The sequence below is a fragment of the Triturus cristatus genome, chromosome 5_2, assembly GCF_964204655.1.
Source record: "Triturus cristatus chromosome 5_2, aTriCri1.1, whole genome shotgun sequence".
NCBI classification, from domain to species: Eukaryota; Metazoa; Chordata; class Amphibia; order Caudata; family Salamandridae; genus Triturus; species Triturus cristatus.
In genome coordinates this window covers 618128345-618141198 of record NC_140588.1, presented here as the reverse complement: position 1 = coordinate 618141198, position 12854 = coordinate 618128345, and the positions used below count along the sequence as shown (strand labels likewise).

At 47.5% G+C, this 12854-nt stretch overlaps 1 protein-coding gene across 3 annotated transcripts in view; it reads right to left on the bottom strand.

Annotated features, from left to right (window-relative positions):
- TAF7L (TATA-box binding protein associated factor 7 like) overlaps positions 1–12854 on the bottom strand; it is a 122788-nt gene that overhangs the window by 74482 nt on the left and 35452 nt on the right. For all 3 annotated transcript variants that reach the window (XM_085607709.1, XM_085607708.1, XM_085607710.1), the window contains 2 exons: positions 1640–1703; positions 702–772 (listed from right to left, as the gene is read on the bottom strand). In XM_085607709.1, coding sequence (XP_085463835.1) covers positions 702–772; positions 1640–1652 — 84 coding nt within the window. In that variant the 5' untranslated portion in view covers positions 1653–1703. The remainder of the gene's footprint in view (positions 1–701; positions 773–1639; positions 1704–12854) is intronic.

Sequence of the window (12854 nt, the reverse complement as noted above, 5' to 3'; positions counted from 1 at the left end):
GTTGTCAAAGAATACACAGAAACATTAGAAGAGGAACAACTGAGAGAGCCCAGTGAAGACAATGTCCTCTCTTCTGAAACACCCTCAAAAAGGTTCACCTTCTCCAGTCTGCTACAAGAGAACAATAAAAGCTGCTTCAACGCTCGCTGTTTTTACAGCCCTTAAAAGAAGCAAAGAAACCATAATCAAAGTGACAATGAAAGCACAGCATCCAATGCGAAAATGCAGCTATATTTGGCCAATGTAAATACTGGTTCGCATGTTGGGATGCGTGTGGCACTAGGGCTTCTTTAGGTATGATTAATCCACACGCTAAAATGGTAGTTGAGTCACTGGTCAACTCTTTTCATCACCATCCAGTCAAGAAAGCAAGCTACAGTTCCATACAGAGCATTCTTGCTGGACTCAAAGGGAAGGCTCCTTCATGACTTTCAAAGAATTTACTGGGTTTAATTTTTATAAATGAATAAATGGAAACTAGATTATTAGGACATATAACAAAGTTAAGACCACAAGCTCTTCTTTTCTGCCAGATACTGCTTGTTTTCAATTACACTCGCCAGAAAACTTTACATTCAGCATGCTGAAAATTTGCCATCTCAAATTGTAAATAGTCAGTTGAAATCCATGGCACACACCAAAATCATCTCTGCCCTCCGCAAACGCCTTTCAGTTAACTCTGGGTATGGAATATCTCTTACCGGAGGTAGGCGAAGTATAAACTGACTCTCCAACTCATGCGGGGCATCATCCTTGTTTTTGGATGGCTTTTCTATAGTTCAAGAAATAAAGAATAACAAAATTGGCTAAGGGAGGAAAACAATGCTTATGAGAAATAACCAAAGATGAGATTCTTAGAACTGATCTGAGACAATGTTAGAAAGAGTGAATCTTTGGACAAAAATATAAAAGAAGGGAGTATGATGAATGTCAAAATTGATAAATTGGAAACACCATGAAATAGAGTTTTAAAATACTAATAAGGTTAACCATGAGAGACACAGCACATATGTTATTAAAGTGCCACTCAGCATTCAAACCAAGATCATTTTTACTATGTCCTTACAAAGGCCACAAATGACCAACATCTGAAACTTTGTGAACAAAGTTGCTGACTTTGAATGCCTGTCAATTTACTAGGAGGAACATTTTTTCAGAATAGTGTTTTAGACATTGCATAAATTGCTCCATACATTGGATGTTCTCTAAAATTAAGCATAGCTGGATTTAGCTATTTAGCTTATGAATACCAGGTAGCAGGTAGAGTCTGTTTTCATCCATACTTTTGGTTGAGGTGCGAAGACCAATCTTAATTCTGTTCGTACTATACACACTTCGATAAATCAATAAAAAACATAATACAACTAAGTGTTGTGCATTAACTTAAACAAGAACTATAATAATTGGGAAAGGTAGATAATCAGATTCAGCATAGTTAGAAGTGCCAAGCTTCTAGGTAAGGTCTCCCCATATTTACAGCGTGTTCACATTTTTAAATAATATCACAATGAGCTGAATTTAAAATTAAAAAAAAATTAAAAAAACAACAATATATCCTAACATAAAACTAGAATTTGTACATAAATTAGAAAGATAAAATGTCCAAGAGACAAATCAAAGTTTAAATTGTACTCCCTACTTGTGGATGTCATCTTGTGTCTTCTATTTCCATATAGGGTTTACGCACACTTGCTTGATTCAAACTAAATGTAAAAGAAAAAGAAAAATGTTAATTACAAAATTAAATCTCATAAAATGATACATCAAATGTATTCAACTGGTCTTTTGCTGTATAAATAACCTCTCTAAAATAACGTACAATGCTAAATGTGCAAACAAATCAATCCCATTCCTCCCGAATGTCGCTGATGCTCCTAGAGGGTCGAAGGAATAATCTACTCCGCTTTTATAGCAATATCTTTATTTTAAGTCTAAGACCCCATTTTCACAAAATAGAAGAATGGATGTACCCCAAGGACATCAATGAAACCTGTGCAAAAACTAAACATAAGCTAGACCTTAGCTTTAGGCCCTTCCGTGTGAGACGTCTGCATGACTAATCCCAATTTCCATGAATATTAAGAAATTGAATATCTTGATAGATCAGGGTCTTTACTGTAGGCAGTGTGGTTAGATGCTTGGGAGTAAGTTCTAAAGTCAGTAAAGTAACAGCACAAGCTGAACAAAAGCTAAACATGTTCAGCAAAGCAGCCAAACCAAAAGGTTAAACTGCTTAGGTGCACATGTTTCAAGGATCACAACATATCCCAGTGGCACAGAGGTCAAGAAATTATTATTAATTTAAATTTGCCAATATTAAATTTTTCAACTGTATACTGTAGAGCAATATTACTTAGCCGCCAACATCCAATGCCTTAAATATTGTATTTATAAATAATTTAAATAAAATACCTTTTCTACTTGCGCCCAAATGTGGACACATCCCTTTCAGTCAATTTTACATTGTCAACTTGCTGTATATCAACAGTTGACTTTCAAACACTGTTTAACTACCAGTGGTCATTATCTTCTCCCTCTTTGTCAAGTATCTTAGTCAGGAGAACCTCGGTGCTTCAGGATCTCAAAAATAGTTTACCTGTTCTCCCAGGTTAAACTCAATCTGACTGCAGCAAGCCAACTTTCTCTTGCAGTTTGGTCACAGCAGTTAAACTGTGGTCCTGATAGAACTGCCCTATGAAAAAACGTTTATATTCTGTCTCCAAAATAAGGAATTTATCGGTGAACCTGTCAAGTTAAAGATCCTCTTCTACACCTGCAGAAAGAGTAAATCACAGCAGTAACTCACCCCTGGCCACAAACTGCTCAGATAGTCAGCTGATTTGTCCTACCAAAAAAATGAGCGGCACATACTCTCCAACTAAGCAGAACAGTTGTGCTTTGATTGGTTGGGCACAAACAAAGAATTTCTGAAACAGCCTACTCATTCAGCAGCTTTCATTGGTAATAATTATGGGCAGTCTGCGGCTTCCCTTACTCTTTTGCAGTCGTAGTGGGGGAGGGGAGGGGGAGCACAGGCAGCATGAAAACAAATTTCTTTTTTTTGGTTCAGGCACTAAAGTAGCCATTTTTAGGTCAAGCCTAGGCAGCGCGCATGTGTTGTCTGCAAGACCTGTTATCTCCTCTACCGGCTTTTGGCCTATTGCATTTCTAATGCTCGTTTCTGGTCTGGCTGCTGGACAGATTTTGTTAGTTATTTAGTTATCCAGTACAACAGATTCTCAACAGGTGGTAAAAAAATAAATAGAAAAATAAAAAAGGGAAGGTTCCGTTTGGCTTGTATTTCAGCAAACAAAGTGAATCACCCTCAGAAAGGATCTCATTCACTCTCTAACATTTATGGTATCCAATACTCAGAGGACACTGGGTCCTCACTCTTTGCATCAAACAGAAGAGACAGAATATAGATATTTTTCTTTCCTTTTTTTTTTTTTAACCAAAAATGTATTCAAAGTACATATTGGCGTCAAATCGAAAACAAAAAAGCAATTCATGGAAACTGCCGACAAAGTGCACACTGGTGAAAACTGAGGATTAGAAAAATTAGGTATTAATGAGAAGAAGCATAATGTACAGATAAGCTAACCCGAGAAATATTTAAAAAGGGCAGGAATTCAAATTAAGGAACGTAACAGAGATATGACTGATAATCTATCCCTAAGACAGGAGTTGTTGGTACTGTTGCCCTAGAAAAAAAGTTTACAAAGATATTGTCCCACATGGAGTAGATTTTTTTTTTTTTTTTTACTAACTCCAATTAGGGACTATTGTTGAAAATAATAATTAGGACTATATTTTTATCAGATATTTACTACAGAATATTCTGTTATACCTCTGTATGTAAGTCACAGTGCCTTAATACGCATTCTCATTTTTTGCAGGTAGCCAAGTAAGCTTCTGCATAAAGCTGAAAAATGACTGAATTATTTACAACGTACTGGTTTCCGAATGGCCAAGTTTTGGTTCTGCTGAAGTTAAAACAAAGAGAAATCAAGAAGACCCAAGTTGAGTCTATTATGAAAGTCAATCAGTGGTAATGTGTGCGGACTTGAACTTCACATTAGATAAACCAGACAGAAAAGAGCACTTTGCCCAACAGATATAATGTGAGAAAGCGCGAGGAATGTATGCAACTAAGCATCGCTTTGAGAGAAGGGACTGGTCGCCAGGGGTGGCTCGCGGGTTCTAGCCCGTGGCCATAGGGGACAACTCTGCATACTTGGCCGACTATGACATCCACCAGGGCAGGAAGGACAAGCAAGCTCCGAAGGAGAACTCACTTAAAAACCTCTTCGCTCGGGCGAGGAACGCGGGCTGGCAGGGCCTGACCGGGAGGGACCAGCGGCGCACATGGCCGCCACCGCCGCGGAGGAGCCGGTGACACGGGCCTTCCTGGAGGCCCTGTTCGCAGCTTTGCAGGACGACCTCTATACGGTGAAACGCGATCTCCCGGCGGAGATCAAGGACATTTGCAAAGATGTGGACGAAATAGGGGAAAGAGTGGCATCGCTGGAGGGCCAAAAGCGATACTCGGGACGCCGAACTCGCAGCCATGCACAGGAGGTCCTGCGGATCCATGAGCAACAAGTGGATGTCCAATCCCATCTGGAAGACCTCGAGAACCGTTCCCCCCGCCATAATATTCGAATTAGGGGAGTGAGCGCCGACGAGGAGGCAGGCGATATTTCTGGTTATGTTCGAGACCTCTTCAACTTTAAGCTGGACAGAACGCACAGAGTAGGCCCCCCCAGGGGACCGACTGCTCCCCAGCGGACATCCTGGTCTGCGTTCAGGACTACGGCACCAAAGAAGATATCCTCCGTAAGGCCCGCTCGCTGCAGCCGATCACTTTCCGTAACCAACAGCTGGCCCTTTATCAAGACCTCGCCGCCATCACTCATCAAAACGCCGGACCTTCTTATTCCTGGGGGCACCCGTTCAGTCTTGTATTTCGCCACAAGGGGAAGTTGGTCCAACTACGCTCTCTGTCCGAAGCGAGCAAACTCCTGGGGATCCCTCTTCCAGAGGACACTGACAACGGAGAGGGCTCAGAGCGGGAATCCAACGATGGCCGCCCGAGGTGGAGGCGGTAGCGTCGCCGGCACCGCGCGCGGAGACCGGATCCACAGGAGGCCAAGAAGGAACAGCAGGCTGCCCTGGCGGCGCTGCCGGGAGCCCTGGCCAACACAAACCGCAAGTAACTGTCTCTGGTTGCCGTGATGTGGTCTTTCACTGATGTTCGGGGGGGTAGGGGAGAGGATCACTTAAGCCACCACTCGACCCCAAAGACTTTCTTGCTGCTCATCCTGGGATGACAGGCTACCGATTGAACTCACTGATTTTTTATTTTTCCCTTTTTGGCGCCAGTTGTGCCTTGTTTTCTCTTTTTCAATTCTCATGGGTCTTCACTTCTTTCTTCACTTTACCCATCCTTTGCGGTCCTTTATTTCTGGGTGGAGCCCGGTCCAGAGCGCACCACGAGGCCTTTATTTCCATGCTAGCGTTCAGGTGCCCTGGTAGCTCTGCTATCCTAATTCGTATCTTGGTGTAAGATTTCACCACCTTCTCTTAAGGTTCTCACCTTTAATGTGAGAGGACTCAATAATCCCATTAAGCGCAGGGCACTTCTCTCATATCTAGAGAGTACGCGGGCCGATATCTGCCTGCTTCAAGAGACCCACCTCCTCTCCAAGGACTGCCACCGGCTTCGGTCCCGTGCCTTCCCAACCCAATTCTTCTCTTCGGCATCTTCTAAAATGGCTGGGGTAGCCATTCTAGTTTCCAGAGCTTTACGGGGGAGGGCAACCCAGAAGGGAGTTGAGATTAAGGGCAGACTTCTCACCCATCACTTTACTATAGGGAGTCACACTGTGGTGGTGGGCTCAATCTACATCCCTAATGAGGGACAGGAACGCTTTCTGCAAGACGCACCAACGGCTGCCACTGCAACTTGGAAGCGCCACGTATTACACTAGGGGGGGGACCTCAACATTGTTAAATACTATGACCTTGACAGATCGGCACAGCGCACGAGCCAGGTGGGTGCTCTTTCCTCCACAGGGCTAACCAGGCTACACGACATGGACCTCACAGATGTCTGGCGACACCACCGCCCTCACTCACGGGCATTCTCGTACTACTCCAATGCCCGTAAAACCTATGCGAGACTCGAATATTTTCTTGGTACTAAAACTCTCCGCGAGGCTACTCTCAATCGACATACTAACGGCTTCCCTGTCTGATCACAACCCGGGGGAAATTATGTTGGCACTCCCACAGATCCGTCGACCGGCCAGACACTGGCGCTTTCGGGACGCTCTATTGCATAGGCCAGACTCGGTCACCCAGATAAAACGCGCAATAGAGGATTACCTCTTGCACAATGACCACACCGGACACCACTCTCTTCACACGCTGGGAGGCCCTTAAAGTGGTTATCAGTGGGGAGGTTATTGCTAGCTCTTCTGCGGATAATGCAGATCGCAAGGCAAAACGGGAGGAGCTGACACAGAAGGTGCCGGAACTGGAGCAGATGCACCAACGAACTGGAGCCCCCCGTATATGGCGACAACTCACGGCCGCTTGGGCACAACTGACGGCTCTAGATAGAGATAAGGCAGAATATGCTGCACTGCGGCTACGACATTCCTTCCACACAGGCGGAGATAAATGTGGCCGCCTTCTTGCGCACCGGCTTCGCGAGGTCCGCTTACGCGAGGGCATTCAAGAAATCAGAGATACTACGGGCAACTCATGCTCCGATGAGGAGGCCATTGTAGACACCTTCCGCACGTTTTATGCTCAACTCTACGATGACCAACCTCTGGATGAGGCGGACAAACAGGTACACCTCCATTCCTTCCCAATCCATCGCAGAACGAGGCAGGGTTGCCCCAGTCACCTCTCCTCTTCGCTCTCTACATGGAGCCCATGGCGCAGAGAGTCAGAGATCACACTCAGATTACAGGTATCTGCTTCGGGGGGGGGATACCCACACCATCTGCTTATACGCGGACGATGTGCTTGTCACTCTAGCGAATCCTGAGAGAGCACTGGGCGCTTTCCTGGAGGAACTAGCCATCTTCGCCCGAGCCTCCGGGTTCAAGGTCGTCTGACTAAATCTACAGCGATGAACCTCTCACTACTGCCGCATGAGAAGGCTGACTTACAGGCACGTTTTCCTCTGCGGTGGTTGTACGACACCGTCCCGTATCTGGGTATACATCTGGCTCCCACCTTACAGGACATGAGAATAACTAATTTCTCACTCCTCCATACTCACATCCTTTCTGAGCTCCAACGGTGGAGGGACCATCAGATCTCCTGGCTGGGGCGAGTTGTGGCGATAAAGATGACAGTGCTTCCTAAAATCCTCTATCTATTTTAAACACTCCCCCTGCCGCCCCAACCGGCTGGCTCCAGAAGGTACAAGCGGAACGCTCACTTTTCATTTGGCAAGGTCGCAAACCACGACTTAAACGAGCAGTCAGCTTTCTTCCACCCCACGAAGGGGGACTGGGGATCCCGTACCTCACGCTCTATTACAAGGCTACACAGCTTAGATATCTGGTCGAATGGAGTCAGGCCGAATCTGAGAATAATTGGCTATTCCAGTACCGCGCAGTTGCAGGCACTTCCCCTATGAAGGTTCCCTTTCTCTTGAAGGCCCATCGCCCCCTCAATCTCTCTGCCTCGCAAGTGACACGTACCACCCTAACGGTCTGGGACCAAACGAACACACGCCACGACCTTCCCCTCGCCGCTTGCGTCGATTTTGGATAATCCCGATTTTGGTCCTGGGACGGTCTCTCAGTCCTTCCACTTGTGGCGAGAGGCCGGATGCCGTGCATTAGGTCTCCTGTTCGCCAGGGGAGACATCTCCTTTCCGCAGCTCCGGACCGACTATGGCCTCCCAGAGACGGAGCGTATGCGCTACCTCCAGGTCTGACACTGGGCCATGCACCCTGACAATCGCACACAGGCGGCGAGACGCCTTACGCCGTATGAGTGTTGGCTCATAACGCGGTCCTCAGACAAGAAGCTGATCTTGGATCTCTATAAGATGCTACAATCCAAATACACCCACATCTACCATGCCGGGCGGGCCCGATGGGAACGGGACTTAGGGCGCGACCTTACTCCCCGGGAATGGGAAGGGGCTTGCTACAGGGCACGCCACACAGCAACACCTGTAGGTCTCAATGAAACCTTCACCAAATTAGTCTACCACTGGTATTACACTCCAGAGAGACTTCATCAAACTGACGCAACACAGAGCCCTGACTGTTTGAGGGGATGCGGTGAGAGGGGCACACTAGTTAACTTGCTTTGGGGTTGCGTTCACCTGCGGACCTACTGGACGCACATACTGGATGAAGTGGGGACACACCTTGATGCAGAACTCCTTAAATTACCCGCATAGGTCCTTCTAGGGGTGCCCAATCCCCTCACCTACCCCCTTAAATCTAGACGAGGGAAACAGATAGCTATAGCTCTAGGCACGGCCGTCCAGAACATCTTGATTCACTGGGAAAAAAAAAAGCATTCCTACACACAAGGGATGGTATCAAAGACTATGGCATGTCTTGGGGTTGGGAAAGATCTCTCTTACTCTGGCTGGGAAAGGCTCTTCCTTCAGCGACCTGTGGCAGCCCTTTCTCTCGCTCTGCTCGCACAAGAATTCCGGGAGCTGACCTGCCTGAGATATCTACGTCTCCTGCGCTTAACTATACCAGAATCTGTCTCCTAAGACCCATGAATACCAAGCCTGACACATTACCTGGCCCAGCGCACTCTCACCAACTTGGACCATGGGTGGGCGTGGGTTGGCCTCTGTCTCTTTTATCCTTTCCTCCTTTTGCTTCTTCCAGAAATGGGTGGATGTTTATTGTTTTCTTTGAGATATGGTTATGATGCTTTCCATCTCAGCCAGGTCCTGTGTGACCCTCATAATATGCATTTATCCTTTCCAGCTCTGAATAGAAAAATTTTAACCGAAAGTTGCTAAAACAGCCTGCACATGATTTCTTATACATGGTTAATTTCGCCCCATCAGCTAAACAATCAGCTATGACAGGGGCATTTCAAGGCTTGCTGTTCTGTGACGATGAGGCCGAGGCTTGGCCAGGCCCTGCTGTATTCTGCAAAAATACTGATCTCACAGGTATTATGAAGTCGTCCCGAGTTAGTTCCTGAACTTACAATATCATATACCAGTAAAACGCATCTGTTGGGGGAGTTTGATGGAGGTGAACGTTATCAATATCAGCAGCCGAGAGATGATGTGTGTAGGAGAGTAGGGTCTGCTATCCTATGGTCACCCCAAATTTTTGCTTTACTGGTTTTTGACATATTGAGGCTGTGGGCCTGCCAATCAGACCCCCAGCCTGCTGTTCTCTCTACTAAATTAAAACTATGCACCCTAGGTGCATAACCAATTGGAAGTGGATCACCCTGTCAGCCCCTGTACCAGTGTACACTAGGTACCCAGGGCATTGGTGTACCCAAGGCCTGCCAAGGGCTGCAGCATGTATTATGCCACCCCAGGCTTGGCCTAACAATTTGACACAACTGGCTGATCACTCAGCTGGGGTAAGTTGGTGTAATCACCTCTTACTTAGGTGTAGTATACCTATACCTAACCTTAAATGGGACACCTGGTAACCTATAAGTCACTCCTATGGCAGGCCTTAACAATCCTGAAGGCAGAGTGCTTGGTTCCATGTGAGATGGTGCTCTGGCATGAGCTGAGCCTGTCTGCAGTGGTCGGAACAACTTCCTTCTACTGTTTCCAGATATCGTCATACCATATCCTCTTAAGTGCATTATGAACCTCGCGGTTAAATGCTATCTTTGGTTTGGCTTTATCAAAACATGTAGAGTAAGGTGTCATACGAATTGGAATACTAACCCCTCGCCAATTCTGGCGACGGGGTTAGCATTCCACCCTTCTAGAGGGACACGACATGTACAGTACCTGAAACCCGGGTAAAATCAGACATAGCCTCAGCTCCACAAAATGGATGCTGCCACCACAGACACAAGTCTGCCCTCCTGCTGCTGGGAGTCCTTCCAGCTTGGGAGGTGTGGACAAAGGGTTTCCTGCCAGGGGAGGTGCGTGCACCACCCCAGACAGGATTTTGTGTATTGGTCAGGTAGGGCTTGAAAGAAACCAGACATGCCTGTGGCTCACAAGGAGCCTCGGTGCATATGCCAGTTCAAACCGGTCCTGGGGCACACCAGTCCCGGGCCTGGGGCGAGCTGGACAAAGGATTGGGGGTGTAACCACCCCCCTTCCTGGTCCCACCCATAGGGAGGGACCTAGCAGGTAGTCCGGCCCCTAGAATCCGCTTAAAGGTAGGAGCTGTGTCCTAAGACTTCAGACATCCTGGAATCAACTTAAAACTAAGAAGAAGACGGGAACTTCGACGCTCTGCTGCACAGAGGACTGAAGCCAATCTCCCCTGTGGTCAGGGAGTGACCACCTTGCTAACGCAAGCACCATCCAGCGAATCAACGTCTGCTTTGCCGCCGCCTCCCGCCGGAGCCCGAGCCCAGAGACTGACAAGACCTGGACCTCCAGACCTCTCACCGCCCGATCCACAGTCCCTGCAAAGAGGAGACCCGTGGAGGCACCGAGACACGTGGAGCCAGCCATCTTGAAACGACTACGACAAGCTGACCAGTGCAACAACCGAGGCTCCCTCCAAGTTGTGCTTTGGGTCCTGAGAAGCCCAACCCTCGAGCAGCATCTGCACCAAAGGGGAGCCCTCCAGCATCTCCACGATCTGCGTGGGGCCCTTCTGCATTTTGCCACTCGACGCGCCTAACCGGTTGCTGGCCCGCTGGCTAGTGGCCATCTTGGCGACGAAATCTACGACAAACACCGCTGGTCTGGTTGCTCCAGACTGGCCCTTGCTCCCCTCCAAAGGAGCAGTTCCTCTGACCTTGCTGGTCAGAACCATCAGCTTAAACTCCTTGCCCACAACAATTGCTTTTGCCAAGGCTTGTTTGCTTCGATCAAGTCGCCGACAGCGAGAGCCGGCGTGGGACAGCTCGTGACTCGACTCCTGGACGTCGTCGACCTTCAGGGACCACGTGGCTGCAGAGTCAAGCTACACCTTCCTTCCTGTTTGCACCCGACATCGCCTGGTACCCACCTGGTGCCACGCTGGTCACTGGCTAGTGACTGTGAACACTGTCCCCTCTGCTTACAGGTCTTCAACATCTCCGATCCACTCTTGGATCCACTGCATCTCTTCCCGACCGACCGCCTGCAGCACTTTTGTCTACAGGCCCCACGGAACCGATAGAAGAAACCCGACGCACTTCGAGGCCTATGCACCCGCTTCCTGTGGGTGAGGTAAAGCTGGCACTCCTGTGCCCAAGTGTAGTATTACATCTCTAGTGCCTGTGTTCCAAATCTTAAGTTCCTAGGTCATCCGGAAGATTCCTTTTGCAGTAACTTTGTACTTTTTACGCACCCATTGAAACCTATGGGAGCACGCGTGTGACTATTTGCTCTGCACACGCCACCCGTGGACCTCCTGGTCACTAACTGACGTTAGCTCCTTGTAGGCCCAGCGATTCTAGAGGCCCTAGGCCTTTTCCATTTTCTGTTCGTGGTACTTATACCACTATTTTAGTATATGGTTCGAGTGGCCACCAGGGCCTATCCATATAAAGTGCAACTTCTGTGTATTCTGTGATAATCTTGTTTGACGATTTGTGCTCCTGTGCTCATAAAGAGACTAGGGGTTACTTTGAGAAATAAATACATATATATTTTGAATATAAATCTGTGTGGTGTCCTTTCATTGGTATAAAAGGGGGTTACTATTGGTAAAACAGCTTGCTTAACACGCTTCACGAGTTTAGCCTCAAAGACTGCTTAGCCTACGCTACCACTAGGGCAGCTAGTCCAAAAAGGTTGACTTACAACCACACCATAAGGGTTGCTTGGCATGGTACAAGGTGGTCACTAGAACTAGTGAACAGCATATACCAGGCCAACTTCTCACAATGTGCACGCATACGGCTTGCGGCGTAATCACAACTCCTGCTCGCACCATACGTGTGCACATCTCCAGTCCGGACCAAAGGTTGCGGCTGCCGTGGGCGGAAGCAAAATGTGCATTTGGACTGTGACGGGAGCCCTACTTTTGTGGATAAAAGGGAAATAAAAAGTTAGTGATAATTAGTTGCACATTTGGGAGAATTGGTGGCGTAAAAAACGTGAAGGAATACAATTTGCTTAGAATTTGAAAGGCAAATAAAATATCGTGATTTGGAGACTACAGACGCAGAGGTAGTGGGGAGGCAGTGCGCACGAGACAACCATTCAATCACCAACTTCTGCGCTGCGACTGCGTCCTCCAGGTTTCAAGCCTTCAGTGAGTCAATGTGTCTAACGAGTCGTTTCTGAGCTCTTCCGGGTCACGGTGCCATTTTCGGGTTGCTCTAGGAGGTGCTGAACGGACAGAGCGGGAGAGGTCACCTGTCCTGCATGCCTCGGGCTGCTGCTGGGACAGGTAGCCACGCACCGGGATATGGCCTCGCCTGAAGCCACTCAGCAGGTACAATAAAGGAGGAAAGACTGGCAGAACTTGCAATAGTCACAGGCAGGAGCGTCTCTTAACGATGGATTGAGAGAGCATAGTATTGACCAAGAACTGCAGCATACTGCTCAGTGCCCACTTGCTATATAGCTGCCTCCTACAGGCTGTCATGTAGGGTAAGCACCTTTTAACATAATTAGCGTTTTAGACATCCGCATCATGGAATCTGGGACTTGTAGTTTTTTTTTAAGACAGCGGGCATGTGCTTAAAAAGTAAAG